Source organism: Protomyctophum bolini (genome assembly GCF_963924005.1).
Source record: "Protomyctophum bolini genome assembly, chromosome: 21".
NCBI lineage: Eukaryota > Metazoa > Chordata > Actinopteri > Myctophiformes > Myctophidae > Protomyctophum > Protomyctophum bolini.
In genome coordinates, this window is record NC_137882.1 from 20,395,910 (window position 1) to 20,411,987 (window position 16,078).

At 42.8% G+C, this 16,078-nt stretch overlaps 1 protein-coding gene across 1 annotated transcript in view; it reads right to left on the reverse strand.

Annotated features, from left to right (window-relative positions):
• Window positions 1–15,402, reverse strand: part of LOC308336415 (cadherin-18) — a gene marked incomplete at its 3' end in the record, with an annotated part of 102,078 nt that extends 86,676 nt beyond the window's left edge. Inside the window, exons 1-2 of the mRNA XM_080793778.1 lie at window positions 14,988–15,402; window positions 70–364 (exon numbers count right to left, since the gene is read on the reverse strand). Coding sequence (XP_080649904.1) covers window positions 70–364; window positions 14,988–15,269 — 577 coding nt within the window. The 5' untranslated portion in view covers window positions 15,270–15,402. The remainder of the gene's footprint in view (window positions 1–69; window positions 365–14,987) is intronic.
• Window positions 15,403–16,078: the final 676 nt, after the last annotated feature.

Below are 16,078 nucleotides of genomic sequence, written 5' to 3' on the forward strand. Positions count from 1 at the left end.
CTTTAAGTGGTTAAAGTAGGTGTTCACTCAACAAATGTTATACCATATATACGAGATGATGCTACTCACCCACTTCCGACATCTCCGGCACAGATGCAACAAACGGTCCATCGGGGAATTTGGGGGCATTGTCATTTATGTCTTGCACTTTGATGATGAATTCGGACTTCGGCTCTAGAGCCTCCTCTGTGTTGCGGTCAAGGGCTTGTGCATGTAAGACATAGTGTCCCTTTGTTTCCCTGTCCATGCTCTTGGTGGCATGAATATCCCCCGTCACCTCATCAATGATGAATATATTCCCAGCGCCTTCTCCGCTCAGGATATAGCGGACAGTTCCATCCCCTTTGTCGGAGTTTGAGTGCAGCTGTAAGGGAAAACAGAGGGAATGTCAACAAGAGAATAAGATATTGGCAAAATCTTCAGCCTGCGATATACACTGGCATTCTTCTGGTATAAAAAATGTAATATATATATATATATATATATATATACACACACACACACACACACAGTCACACACACACGCACATACTCATAGATAACATTCAACATTGCACTTGACAGCTTTACTGCACTCTGGTGTTTTTGTGGAACTGTATTTTGAAAGATGAAAGCGTTTTGAGTTGTTATGGGAAATCCTTGAAGATGGAATTGCCTCCTCTTATTCCACTAAGACAGTACAAGGGAAAGAAGCTGTGAACTTGTATGGCAATTATTGATATTATTAAGCCATTCATGCCATTTTCACGTAACCTCACGAATATATTTCACAGTTCCACAGAATTCCCCTACCGAGCATCATGGTACAAACCATCACATTCACAATGTTATGACACAATTTGTGCACTGTGTATACTGGTAATGTTTTAGATTCTGGTGTTATGGCATTCTGAGCCAATCTTCATGTAACTGATGAATATGATGCTGCTATCTATTTACAACAATATAACGTACAAACCATAGCATTATTGAGGGCTTGTGTCAGCCCAGGGCTGTGACGTTCCCCAGTCTTTCTCATCTATTTTGACATCACTGACAACAAACTGTTTTTCTAGACAGACAGGTCAAACACTTTGCTGATGAACATCAGGTTACTGTGAGGACAAGATTTGTAATTCTGAAGTTATGCCAGCACACATTCCATTTAGTCAACAATGTATTAATCCACTGGAAGAGAAAATACTGACATTATTTATTTCCCAACTTCCATGCTATAAACATATACTCATTAGAATATTCTATTCACTTTATTTTTATGTTGTGCACAAAGTCAGCACAGAGCAGTAGTAAGACACCCCAGAGCCCTATTCAGGGCGCAATTTAATGCCTGTCGTTATGTCTTAATTTCCGCAGTGGGGGTGTGTCTCAGGTTTATTTTGAACAACACACATAGCGCTAGATGCTACAGTATTATGCTACTGGATTATTCATAGGTGTGGTTTGGGCGTTACCTTAATCAAACCAATCAGCCTCCCTGCTGCCATTGCCTTTGAGAACAAGGTTGTGCTTTTCACAAGACACGTGCATTGCAATAATTTGCAAGTTTAAGTGGCGAAATCAAAAGACCACAGAATTGCTTTCCTAGCATCCTTGTGCCCGAAGTGAACGCAGCGGGAGCTCGGATCAGCGTTAATGTGATATAATGATGTTGGGAGATGCAGGTGAAACAAAAGCTCCTCTGCTCAGCGAAACATCCCACTGAAAGGAGAGATGTCCAAACTACAAAACTCCAAAAGTACATACAGCACATACATGATAAAAAGCAAGACTGTCCAGTGCTGTAGAATATTAACCCAGCAAGAGGCGTTTCTTAATCACACGCATGCATGCGCACACCACTTGAACATGCAATAACCAGTAATAATAATTTTAATCATCATTACGCCCATGCAATATCTGCGAAAACAAAACACAGAGTACTGGTCCCTCCCTCACCACTGCAACTACAGAAAGATCCCCAGACACACACGTGCAAGCACACATGTCTGCATGCATACATACTATACTGCACACATGCACGTGCACACAGTTATATGACCCTGCCTCCCTCCATATTTTGTTCATTATTTAAGGTGTTGAGCGTTGTGGTGCAGGGGCCAAATCTAATCAAAAACCAGGAGTAGCAAATGAATTACTAATTAGAAAGCTGCTGTTGATAGCATGGCTTCTCTTGATGAGAGCCAACTGTCCTTTCTGTGGTTAATATCGCTCCTGTAATTAAGTGAGGAGTCAAAGATCCCATTGAATCGAGTTAATCGGGTGGTAGGTAATATGGGTAATATTAAACATGCACCACCAAGCGGCTCTGCAATCAAATAATGTTTGCACATTAATGGCAGTGTAGACTGGACCAATATAGATAGAGTTGGGGAATGTATAAAGAAAAATCTACAATAATTGATTGTGCCTTATTAAAGGGATCGTGACATTTTGTTTTTGTAATTTTTCTTATTTATTTTAGGTTTTCTGCGCTCAATTGCACCCAAAAAAACAGAACTTTTAACATTCAGTAGACTTTGTGGTCTGGGGTTTTCTGGTTACATTTTCCTGTGGACTGTGATGAGAGTCCACAAATCCCATATATGACGTAACAATTTGCCTGCAGATGTTTTCATTGCAGCTCAAAAGGCCTCGGACAGAGAAAATCCACGGAATGTTCAAAGTTCAAGTTGTGTGGGTGTAATTTAAATGAATGTCATGGAACCTTTAAGCTGTACAGTGTTCACATACACTAATGTTGTTCTAGTCTACGTCTGTGTGGACACCATAGCCATATTTAGGAATTTTGCATAGACTTGCTTGTAAAGTAGTGATACATTTTAATGACCGAGGTGACATGAGTACTGGTCATGTAATGAGAACAATGAGCTGTGACTTGGTGGAATGCACATATCATGTAATGAGAACATGGGCTGATTTGGTGGAATGTACATGGAAGTGGTGTGGGCCCAGCCGGACAGCTCGCTCGCGTCACAAAACAGGTTTTTACCAAATCAGCCATTCGACACCGTTGATTTATACTAGGGGTAGACACTGGCACGCAACCAGTAGTATAAGTATAAATAGTATAAATTTCCCTTTGTGTGTCGTTTATGACATACCCAACAAAGATATTCTGTCAAATTAGGACAAGAACGCCTTCAGAAGTATCAATAATATATGGATTAGCACCACAGAACTCAGAAGTCTCAGCAATAAATCCTGGCATCCATGTGCAATTGCACATGAATTTAATTTAGCCTCCAGTCAGAGTGCTAATTTAGCCATTGGCTTCCTTCGTGAGAGCAAATAATATCATGCTACGTGAGCTCCTGATGCACATGGACATAGGTACTTCCTTCACTAAGCTACTGTATGGGAAGTGTCAACAGGTTTGTGGGTCATTACACGAACACTGTTGAATACATGGCTCTGTTTGGCCAGCTGAGAATAGGACATGATAACTGGACGGAACAGCCGATCATGAAGCTTGCAGTTATGCCCTGTGCAAACACATCTAAATCTAGAATGTATCCTCCTCCTACTATAATCCTACTGTTATACGCAGGGCCGTGCAGAGAGCACTGAGGGGACAGGGGCTCAAACCCCAGAAAAGGGCACCACCCCCAATTTTTTGGTTCGTCCCTTGTGCCATTTCATGTCATTGAACAGTAAAATAAGCAATACGTTCTCATTAGTCTGAAACTAGCCTCGATACCCAGGCTTTCATTTCGTCTGCGCGAAACTGACTGATGGCAGCCAGCACATTAAAAGTATAATTAATTAGATAGTGGAATTATCATTACTTGTCAAATGTTCGTCTTGAAGGGCACTTATTGGCCCCCCACATAAGCCCTTATTGGCCCCAACATAAACCCTTATTGGCCCCCCACATAAGCCCTTACCCCCCCCCCCCCCCCCCCCCACAAAAGCCCTTATTGGCCCCCCACACAAGCCCTTATTGGCCCCCCACACAAGCCCTTATTGCCCCTCCACATAAGCCCTTATTGCCCCTCCACATAAGCCCTTATTGGCCCTCCACACAAGCCCTTATTGCCCCTCCACATAAGCCCTTATTGCCCATCCACATAAGTCCTTATTGGCCCCCCACACAAGCCCTTATTGCCCCTCCACATAAGCCCTTATTGCCCCTCCACATAAGCCCTTATTGGCCCCCCACACAAGCCCTTATTGCCCCTCCACATAAGCCCTTATTGCCCCTCCACATAAGCCCTTATTGCCCCCCCACATAAGCCCTTATTGGCCCCCCACACAAGCCCTTATTGCCCCTCCACATAAGCCCTTATTGCCCCTCCACATAAGCCCTTATTGGCCCCCCACACAAGCCCTTATTGCCCCCCCACATAAGCCCTTATTGGCCCTCCACATAAGCCCTTATTGGCCCTTCACACAAGCCCTTATTGGCCACACATCCCCCCCACATGCCCTTAGGTTATACGACCTACGAAGCGACTCTTACGAATTAGGAAAAGAAAACCGTTATTGTCTTTCTTACCTAGTTTGTATGCATTTTTCTCCTCCAGTGGTTTGGTCAATCGATCTAAAATTGCACATGGGCATTGACCATTGGCATATGCAGAGACTCATGTAGCAGATGTGTCACTTTTCCCAAATGCAAGGTGTTTATCAGCATCTCAGGAGAAGGCTATGGGATATATAGTCACAGTCACTTCACTTCGCCTCGCCCATCCCAGGGTATGGACTAGTAGTTGGATTATCCATTTGAAAGGCATGATCAAAAGCTAAGTATGGAGAGGAAAGTGTCTCGGGGCAACCTTTGGTGTCACTAGGCCTCCATTCCCCTGTGGCGGCTGCTTCTATAATGCATGTGAATTCAGCGTCAGGATCTATTATTTATAGTTCATTAATAATGATCACAAAGAAAATGTCACAACTCCCTGCCTACTGAATGTAATTAGGTGTCAGTTTTGTTAATCTATGGCGGCCAGACCTGATAAGAGCTTAACATACTGATCAGTACAGTACTGCATTCTTGCGTGAGTGCGTGCATGTGTGCGTGCGTGCGTGCGTGCGTGGGGAAGGGGTGTTCTATAAAATGAAAATGAGCTTTGTGAGAGAAGAAATGATGGAAGAAGGAAGAAAAACAGAGCGGTCAGTGGGTCACTCAATGGTATCATGTGTGGCATGATCAAACGTGATAAGTCGAGAGCGGTGGTGAGTCTGGTGACCCACACAACCTCAGAAGTGCGTTGTTTCCTTGCACAAAGACTTACAGAGAAAGCCCCACTCCTCTGCCGAACAGCAGGACGAGGGATTGCGTTTATCTCCTACCGTCTATGGCTGACTTTATTAAAGTCTGGCAGAATGGATGACTGACATGTGGCTAGTGCCTGCCTGCGGGCAATGCTTTTCTGGGGGGAATTTAAAGGGATCAGCGGAGTCAGAGGCCCTAAAATCGTCTGCGTGAACATTCCGGATCCCTGGCCAAACGCCAGGCATAATTTCGTTTAAATGTCCACAGGGGCAGCCAGAGCGAAAAGCCATATATATTTTTCTCTTCGTTTTCCCATTCTGTTTGTTAAAAGAGACTCATGAATAAATTCCATGTGCCTTTTATCAACAGCCTTTCACTTGCACTATTTGGGACGCGATTATCCATTTATGTGCCTGGCCGAGCGCTAAAGAGATTATGGTTAACAGTTAATTGATGCTGACGGCCAAACTGCTCAGCCTCGTTTCAGCTGTAACATGTAATGTGTAATGTGTCCATGGTCAAGTAGACCATATACACACATGTTTGGAGAAAGAAAATAATTCAACCTGACTGGTAGAAGAACCACGCTAGCTCATGTGTGACACATGCTCTTCTGTCTCCGTCTGCATGTGATGCAATGTTGTGGAATTGTTCACTTATACCCACTTAGGTAAAATAGCCAATCTACGAGCTAACAAAGCATCATAACACTTGGGACACACGATGGGAATTTAATGTTTGTGTAAGACAAAAATAGACACTAAGCCGATTTGCTCAGACACTATGACATAATATTCTCGTAACATTCATTGTCAATTGGAATTTAATGTTTGTGTAGGACGAATATCTACACTAATAGCTGAATTAGTTATTTTGTCTATCTTGTTATCCTTGCTCTCCTAAACGTACAGTATGATGACATACGACACAAGATCCTGCAGTGGTTGTTAAACGAAGATGATCATCAGGAGCTGTGTGGTGGAGTGAATATATGAAGGACAACTTTATGGGGAGCATTAACACCTCGGAGAAGCACCACATAAATCACTCACACAAACTCATTTACAATCCACACAGCACAATCCAGTTGAGTGTAAAATGATGTGTACATGTGGCTACCGCATGGAAGCTACAGTGTCAGTGGTCAGTTGTTCCCAAACCTTTTCATGTCAAGGACCCCCAAAATGACACTCGTTCGCCTGCGGACCCCCCATTTGAAAATATATGCCGAGAACCCCATAAGAGAAGGTTTTGCAGTGATTTTCAACCATTTTCAGTTTCATATGCAACAGGCCGATTTAATGACATTAAAGACCCCAATTTATATTATAAAATCAATGTTAATATAACTCTGAGTGTACAAATGACAATCAGGGGGGGGGGGGGGGGGGGGGGGCTTCAGGGAGGGGTCAGGGTGAGATGATAGTGTCACTGTGTGACTGTGGTGACTACATGCAGTAAGACCAGATAAACCCCACGCTGATAGATGTGGTGATAGCATGGAGGACCTTCTGGGGAGACTCCAGGTCGTCCTCTTTTCAAGGCTTGAACGAGAGCTGCAAAAATCGATAGCTTGAAGGCTCAAGGTTGACATTGTGATCCCCGTAGGGAAATCTTATCAAGTGCATTCACCACTTTCAACTTGGCATCCCATAGGCCTATAGACAGACAGGACAGTGCGGCCCCTTATTTTGTTTTGTTATGTACTTAATGTAAAATGTAATCATGTAACCGCATGTGGCGATTTCAGTGCAGCCCAGAATTTGCGGGCAAAGCGTTTGGCACACCAGGACAAGGAGACAGGCTCATTAAAGGAGCATCAGTTCCTGCTGGGAAGATGATGGAGCCGTAGGTGAGGAAAGGGGAGGTGCCAGAGGTGATGATCAGTTACTGGGCCTCATATATATGCAATTAGTGTGGTGTGTGTGTGTGTGTGTGTGTGTGTGTGTGTGTGTGTGTGTGTGTTTTGATTAAATCTCTAACCCCTTATTATATTCACTCAAGAGCACTTAATCGCTTTTCATGTGGGCGTGTGTCATTGTGTGATTATTACCACATTTTAGGCTATGTTTCTCTCTCTCCCTCTCTCTCTCTCTCTCTCTGTGATTGATTTGTAATAGTTGCGGTCGAGCTCTTTGATGGAGCACGCCGCTAATGGCCACTGCATGAGGAGCGGTGGTGATGAAGGAACAGGATAAAGGATGCATGCCATGATTGCCATGCACGGTGACACCGCCACGATCCGCCCCAATAGTTTGTCCTCTGGCTTCCACTTCTGTGGGGTTGTATAAGGCCAATTTCAATGAATCGTGCTGCAAAAACACCTATCAGGACTAGACCAAAAGGGGAGATAAATGTACCTTTCCCATCTCTTTTGTCTACACTATACGTATAATTATACGTATAGTATTTGTTTTTGTGTTCATTTTGTATGCTTTGTTGATTAATTGAATACATAGGACCACAAGTTAAAGTCCCCAGGACCTTTTTGTGTTACTGTACCTCGTGTTGTTAACATTTCTGACTTATAAAGTTTTCAATCAATCAATCAATAAATCAATCAAAGCTGCAGGATTGTAAACATCCTGGTACAGTAATGTGACTATTAGTGCCCCGAGAATGAACACTTGGCTTTAATGTTGTCGTCCTCTCTGTTCTTATGCACTGTATCAAGCTACTTTATTGATCTCAGATGGGGCTTGAACTCTCTCTCTCTCTCTCTCTCTCTCGCCACCACTGCAAATTGAGTTAGGATGTTTTATAAACCGTGGTTAATGATTTCGAAATTAACTGGACAGCCATTCAACGTCAGGAAATATTGGGCATTTAGCTGCTTGCAGACCAGTCGATGCCAGTGATTACCCTGTGGGTTGGCCGTATGGGACTAACTATGATCAAATATTTAAGCTGGTGTCCAGACGAGGCAATGCATTGAACCAATGAAAAGTGTTAACAAGTTGTTGTGACTAAATAATAACTACATTGGATCCATTGGAACCTTTTTTTCCATTTCCTGAAAAGTAACAGTTTCGGACATACAAGGTTTACACACGACAGAACGATATCTATGATATATCTATATGCCTAAAATGCCATTGTCCTACGTTCCATTATGTAAATTGGCATTAGCACATGCAATCCTCCCACTGTACATCTTCATTAATCTAGCTATGTGGTCTGTGCACTGATAAACCTCAGTGATACCACATTTAGCAATTACGGCTTGAAAGTAATTGCCTTGACTTTTGTTTGCACAGGATTTATTTTATTCATTTAAAACACAGTTACAATGGCTATGGGAGGGATTTTCACTTCATTTTTAATCTTAGCACGGTGTGTCACCAATATTCAAAGCACCGCTCGCACTCGGTTCCTGTCATCGCATAGCCATGGTAAAAAGACAATTCCAAGACAGCCATGCTTATCTTTTTTCCCCCCACACCATTGATATAATACTTGCCTGAATCTGTCACAGCACAATCCATTTTTAGTTGTACATGAAACAGGTTGACACCTTCTAAAGAATATTATGCCACTTTGCTCTACAATGGAAAAGGCAAAAAGTGGGTATTTCTCATGGATCTAAGAGTAGCTATATAGCTCATATAATTACAGAACTAGAAAATATTTCCAGTGTGTCAGCTGTCAGCAGTGTGATTCCACTCTGTAATTATAGTTTATTTCAAAATTCCAAACAAAGTTCCTTAACCTATTATTATTAATATTATTTATTAATATTACTTTACTATTATTATAAAAACATATTGTTTTTGCTTGGATTCATGTTGTCATCCTGGTCAACATGCAATGTGACAGGAAAGACTGTCACGTCAAACATCTTGACATGTTGTCAGATGTTGAAGTACAACCTGAGGGTGAGAATGCATTGTAAAGACATCACACCTCCTGAGGGTTTCCCATTATTATTTAAGACAACCTTCTGTTGTTGTTGGACACTGAGCAGCGCCATTGGCAGTTATGTGCATTGCACACGGGCTCCTCAACCACTGTTCACATTCACATCCGACCAAACAACTCAGCATAGTGTTGTTCATAGAATTTCAAAAGCACCCTGTCATTGCTGTGATGTGTGATTGACACGGAGACACCACACACTGCGTTGTGGTGTCAGGAGGCTGCCACGTGTCTTTGTGTGGCGCATTCTGGACATGGCCTGCATGTCCCCTTGAAAAGCACATGCCTCTCAAAACTGTCATTTCCCACCGAAATGCATCGGCTTCCTACAGAACGATGTCATCAGGGATTATGGGACACCTCAGGGGGATTAAAACATGTACTTGACAGGCCGCGGGTCGCTTATTCGCTACTTCCCTCAGGAGTTGCTCTGCAGAGCCATGCATATAGATCCCTATATGTGGGTGACTGCCAACAAAAAGTCTCACATTGTGGTGAAACCAGTTAGTGTTTTGACCTTGTGGATTGCTCAGCACATGGCTTGTCCACTCGCACACGCACGCACGCACTTACGCATGCACACGCACACACGCATACAGTAACTGAAATCCACCTGCTTTTTGTTGCGTTTAGCACAAACTGGTACACATTGCAATCTCTCATAAAAGGCTATTTTCAGTAACAATGCAGGAAATATATACGAGAGTGATAGCAATTCTAGTAGAGGGAGAAAACACTACTGCTACTTGCTAATGTACGGTAATTTAAAAAATATATTTTATTTTATTAAGCAAGGAGAATACACAATATACTGTAAAAGCAGAAAGGATGAATATGTGTCTATCTCCCCTGTTTAGTCCAATTAAAACGGTCATTCTGTCTGTTGGCCACTTTAGGCCCAGACCAGAGACCAAACCACGTAATTAAATGTTTCTCATGCTAACCATCGGGAGATCCCCATTGTACTTAAATGTCTGTGTCAAGTCATTTCCCCAATAATATGCGCATCGCTTTAGTCTCCACAGTTGGTCCTTATCATCATCCAGGATTAGCCTGCACGTATTTACTCGGACTCTATTTTTGTATTTTATTTTTTTATCGCTAAACCACACGCGCGCGCACATGCACACTGCGGCCAACCCAGTGTAAGTACATCAATATTATCATAAGAGGCCAATGCTATAGAGCTAACCAAACAAACCAGGCAGCTTAGTCAGCCTGTCCGGCCAGCCAACCAGTCAGGGACATTAAAAGGGGAAAGGTTGTATTTAAATGGTACTTACAATCCATGAGAGTAATTACTTCTTCATGCAATTAGTGCACTGATAAACTGCCATTGTTCAGGGGAAGGTACCTGCTGTATCTATTCCCTAAGTAATGCTCTTGTACCACTTAAGCTACAACAATGCCATGGAAAATGCTGAGAGGTTGTTTTCTGTCTGCACCTTGGGACGCTACGGTTTGCTTATACTGTGCGGCTAATAACCACACAAACGAAACAATGTTTCATCAACAAATAACACCTTTATTCCCGTCAACGAGGGCATTTCTCGATGAAAATGTTTATTTTGTGCTATGTACAATAAAGAGACAGTGGAGGTATAAACTGTAAAGGTAATATTCAGAGGATATTGGATTCAGCTCGTTGCCTCTCTCTCTTTCTCTTTCTCTCTCTCTCTCTCTCTCTCTCTCTCTCTCTCTACTCCCTGTCATCACACCCGTCTGCCTCTTATTCCCATTTGTTATTTTTTCTCCACTTCAATGTGTGAATGTTGAAAATACAGAAATACAGACATATCGTCGCTGTCATGTGGAAACCTTGTATGTCCAAAACTATGACTTTCCAGGAAATTATAAAACAAAGAAAAAACGAACGCTAATGTAGTTAGCTTAGTCACAAGCTCTAGTTAATGCTTTTGTTTGGTTAAATATTGATAGACCCCTCAAGCAGACCAATTTTGGCCATGTCATACGCAAAAATGTTTATTTTTTTCTTTTCAAAAATATCCAAAATCAACAAACTTGTATATGCCTTTTTTATGCTATGTTTGCACGACACTGCATTCATACATGAAAAAGGTCAGCATGTGTTGATAACCTCCTCTCTCTCTCTCTCTCTCTCTCTCTCTCTGAGTGTAGTTGAGGGGATTAGCCTGTGCCTGAGTGCTAGAATAATGATCACTGCAGAGAGAACACATTTTCACATTTCAAGAGATAAGGGCAGGCAATCTGCAAGCAGGAGACTCAACCAGGTCCCAGTGGCTTTATTATACAGCTGAGAAAAGTCACTGCCAACCACCACTAACACCAACACCTCACAAACGTGCTGGCTTATGCATAACTGTAAGCCTATGTTTGACTTTGGTAGCTACCTGTGCATGACATGAGGTCAGATAATGTCAATCATTTGGCCTCTGCGCAGAATAAGCTTATTTGGCATTGAGGGCAGAGAGCGCAAGCCACATGTTCCCTACCAATGGGGCACGGTTTTAAAGGGAAATACATAGGCTTTCAAAATGTATAAGTATTGGCAAGAAGCATTGTTGCAACAGGGAAATAATAAATGTGTGTGTGTGTGTGTGTGTGTGTGTGTGTGTGTGTGTGTGTGTGTGTGTGTGTGTGTGTGTGTGTGTGTGTGTGTGTGTGTGTGTGTGTGTGTGTGTGTGTGTGTGTGTGTGTGTGTGTGTGTGTGTGTGTGTATTATTTTTTTTATACCAGAAGAATGCCAGTGTATATCGCAGGCTGAAGATTTTGCCAATATCTTATTCTCTTGTTGACATTCCCTCTGTTTTCCCTTACAGCTGCACTCCAACTCCGACAAAGGGGATGGAACTGTCCGCTATATCCTGAGTGGAGAAGGCGCTGGGAATATATTCATCATTGATGAGGTGACGGGGGATATTCATGCCACCAAGAGCATGGACAGGGAAACAAAGGGACACTATGTCTTACATGCACAAGCCCTTGACCGCAACACAGAGGAGGCTCTAGAGCCGAAGTCCGAATTCATCATCAAAGTGCAAGACATAAATGACAATGCCCCCAAATTCCCCGATGGACCGTTTGTTGCATCTGTGCCGGAGATGTCGGAAGTGGGTGAGTAGCATCATCTCGTATATATGGTATAACATTTGTTGAGTGAACACCTATACTTTAACCACTTAAACCCTATTATGCTATGTTGGGTCTATGCTATGTTGGGTCTACACACACACACACACACACACACACACACACACACACACACACACTGTGTGTGTGCGTGCGTTGGCAGAAACTGCTTTTGTTGTTAAAACTCATGTATCTGTTATCTAATGTTCTTCCGTCAAGAGGTGAATCAATCATAAACATGCCTCCGTTGCTTATTTTCTCTCATATTACATGTGGACGGATATGTTTTCGTTTGTGTCATGGCTTGTGTAAAAAAAGTGCATGGACACAGTTAACCGTCTTCACCTTCATTCCGCCTCGAGGAACATCAATCATTCTAAAATGGCCATTGTCACTGGGGTGATGTATCACCGATCAAGAGGCTATAAAGATAAAGGTCCCACATGGCCTATACCGTCTGATTTTAAATGATCATTTTGAGGTATTTCTTCTTCACTGGAGAGACAGAAGTCGAAACAAAGTGACGCAGGTCATGGGCCATACAGTATGTTTGTAAGAATGTGGTCTGCATCATAAAAAACACCTCATATTTCATCTCAAGGTTCTTTTGACTCATAGGAAGACGACTACCTCTGCTAATGATGGTTTTTATCTTGTCATGTCATGTGATGTTGCTCAATGTCAGGGTTTGTATGAGGTTAATGATGGCTGTGTAAGGTTTTATTACGTTAGTTTTATGTTGTTGGTGGTTTGATGCATTGCAGAATTCTCTGTGCTTTTATACTTTGTATCCTGCCTGAGTTTATGGGAACCTCTCGAAAAAGAGATGCTGTATCTCAAGGGGGCCACCCTTTCAATAAGTTCTGAAATTCTGCCCTGACATTTTTATTTGTATTATTATTATTTTTTATCATGAAACCTGAATCCTGAAATCTGAACTTTACCAGGCAGTAGCCTATTGGTACAAGCAGCGTATTTTCTTCCACATTGGAACATAACCCAGTCCTGCAATAGTGTGGTAGACATATTGAGGAAGGGGAACTCCTTATTTGTCTATTATCATGAGAGGACATGAGAACACATTTTAATGATGAATGAAAACTAAATCCTGCACTACTGAAACATGGATCTCTACACCAGTAGATACAAACTAAATCCTGCACTACTGAAACATGGATATCTACACCAGTAGATAAACTAAATCCTGCACTACTGAAACATGGATATCTACACCAGTAGATACAAACTAAATCCTGCACTACTGAAACATGGATATCTACACCAGTAGATACATAGACATAGTAGGTGTCTTGGTCGAGGGTGATAATGTTAAATATTTAATGATCACCACAAGATTCAGAAGTGTGACACTGGTACCGGTCCAGATGCTGCCAAATAGCACTATGGCGCTATGGAAGAATCCCCAACACTAGTCCAAAAGAAGATGTCAAGCAGGAGGGAGAAGTGTGGTAATATGTTGTTGGGAGACATATGACTAAAAACTTATCCACAGTCTCTTGTTACCTCCCCATTTCCAACAAACTAGAATGAATAGCTATCTCCTGAACCCACATGCAGAGACTGAATTCCATGTTTATTATTCTCATATGCAATACCTTCTCTACTTCCTCGGCATTATTCCAAGGATGCAGCGCAGTACACACTATCTGTAGAAGCAGCTCACAAAACTTGGGCATGTCTCTGCTGACAGGATATTTTGTTAGTGCCTATATGTGGAACTCGCACAAAACACTGTGCTGAGTAGTTATTGGCTGAATGTATCAGTTTACCGCCCTAAAACGAAACCCCGTAGTCTAACTGTGAAGAAGCCTCACAAATTGTAATTTGGTATTCAGTGGGGAAGCCGCACTATACAGGACATATCTAGAAACAAACTCACTGCAGTATGGGCATGTTTAATAGTGTGGCGATGGTATTTGTCTACATTGGCCAAATATGGACATAGCAATGCATATAGCAATGCCACCTATAGACCAGACCAGCAACCAAAGCTACCCCTATTTTTGGGGATGTCATCGCCATTGTAAGCATATGGAATGTGAGCTACCGTAAATGAGCTTATATCATTTGATGATTTGATGAAGCATAGACAACAATAAGTTGAAGAAAAAACTAGGAAAAAAGCGTGATCAAAAGATTTTCACAGTCTCAGAAAGCTAGTATCACTGATAGCTCACAAACTCCCTCTCCATGCCAGTCTTGTATAATAATTGTCCTTGACTCAGACAACAAACTTTGACTTTGCTGCTTAGTGGTGCAGAATGTAAACAGTGACTAAAGAATAACAAGCACTGAAAACTGGATATGACTGTCAGAGCATGAAAACCATAACCACTTGAACCATAGCATCCTTATTCTGAGGGGGACATTCGCCAAAAAATAACTGATCTATCACAAGTTACAACAGGCTGTTATCTTGTAGATATTTTCAGTAAAGACATTTGGTGTACATGTGAAGAAAGAGCAGACCAAGTACTACAGAGCCGACCCTAGTCAAATAACTACATTAGTTAAGTATAGAGCAGTGATTCTCAAAGTGGGGTCCAGAGACCCTCAGGGTTCCTTGAGGGGGTTCCAAATGGACACACACAGGTCTATGACTTTGAAAGTTACTGAGTAAAAATAGTTCCAATTGGTTGGCTACGGAGGTCTTTGGAATTAAAATGTTTGAGAACCACAGAGGCTTTGAGTGGATGACATTGGAATAAACGAAAGCAGCACTCACCTTCCCCACATACTGTGCCTCCGGTCCCATGTGCTCTTCTAAAACAAAGAACTGGTTCCAGATCCAGCCTCGCTTGGGCCTGTGGTGCACCTCCGTCTCGCCGTTGGCCAGCCTGGTCAGGTTCCTGGAGGGCAACTTGGACTGAATCCGGCTGGGCAACCTGGTCTGATCCCGGGAGGGCAACTTGGCCGAGGCGGCGTGGTGGCTCGCCCCGTAGCACCTCTGGAGGAAGCAGAGGCACACCAGGACGGGGCAGAGACAGGAGACGGTGGGTATCCTCATGGCGGCAGACCCTGAGCGCTCCTGTACGTTTTCTCACACGGCGTGGGCGAGTATAGTCGAGGTCCTCCTACGACCGCCACCACCACCACCGCTGCTGCTACCACCTCCGCCGCCGCCGCGAGTGGCCTCCGCTAGCCACCCCCGCAGCTTCCGAGTGGCGAGGCAGGCTGTGTAATCCAAGCCGAGCAAAGCCGGTGGTCCGGGGGGGGTATAGATCCGCTAAGTGTCACGGTCTGCAGCCATCATTTGTTTTGGGGGGGTGGGGTGGGGTGGGGGGAGTGAAGTTGAGGTTTCTCATTTACATTGTGGAATATTCCCACGCTGTGAGAGAACAGCGACGATTTGGAAATTCAGCTCCAGGGATGCTTTTTTCCTTTTTACCAAATACAGGAGTGAATCCCATCGGCCATTTTGTATGTCCTGGGCAAGAGAGAGAAAGAAGAGAAGAAACAGAAGTGTTAGTGCAAAAATACACTATTTTTCTTTTTTCTTTAATCCAGTAAGGACAGTGGTTTTCTGTCACATTCTAGGAGATTTATTCCGTTGCCGTACACTGAAAATAGCCACAAGATCTACACAGGCTCACAACAGTGAGCCATTTTACATTATTCAAACACAGTTTGGATTCTATAATTTGCTTTTCTTTAATCCCTGGTCAGCCCATTACTTGGTAAATTGCATTGCTAAATGAGGTCACAGATATGCACAGTATCAAAAGAGTGCATGACCACCGTGGTGAAATTCTGGGTTCATTTGTTTGAAAGAAGAAAAGAAAAGGCTTCTTATTTTCCTAGTACTTCTTCGTTGCA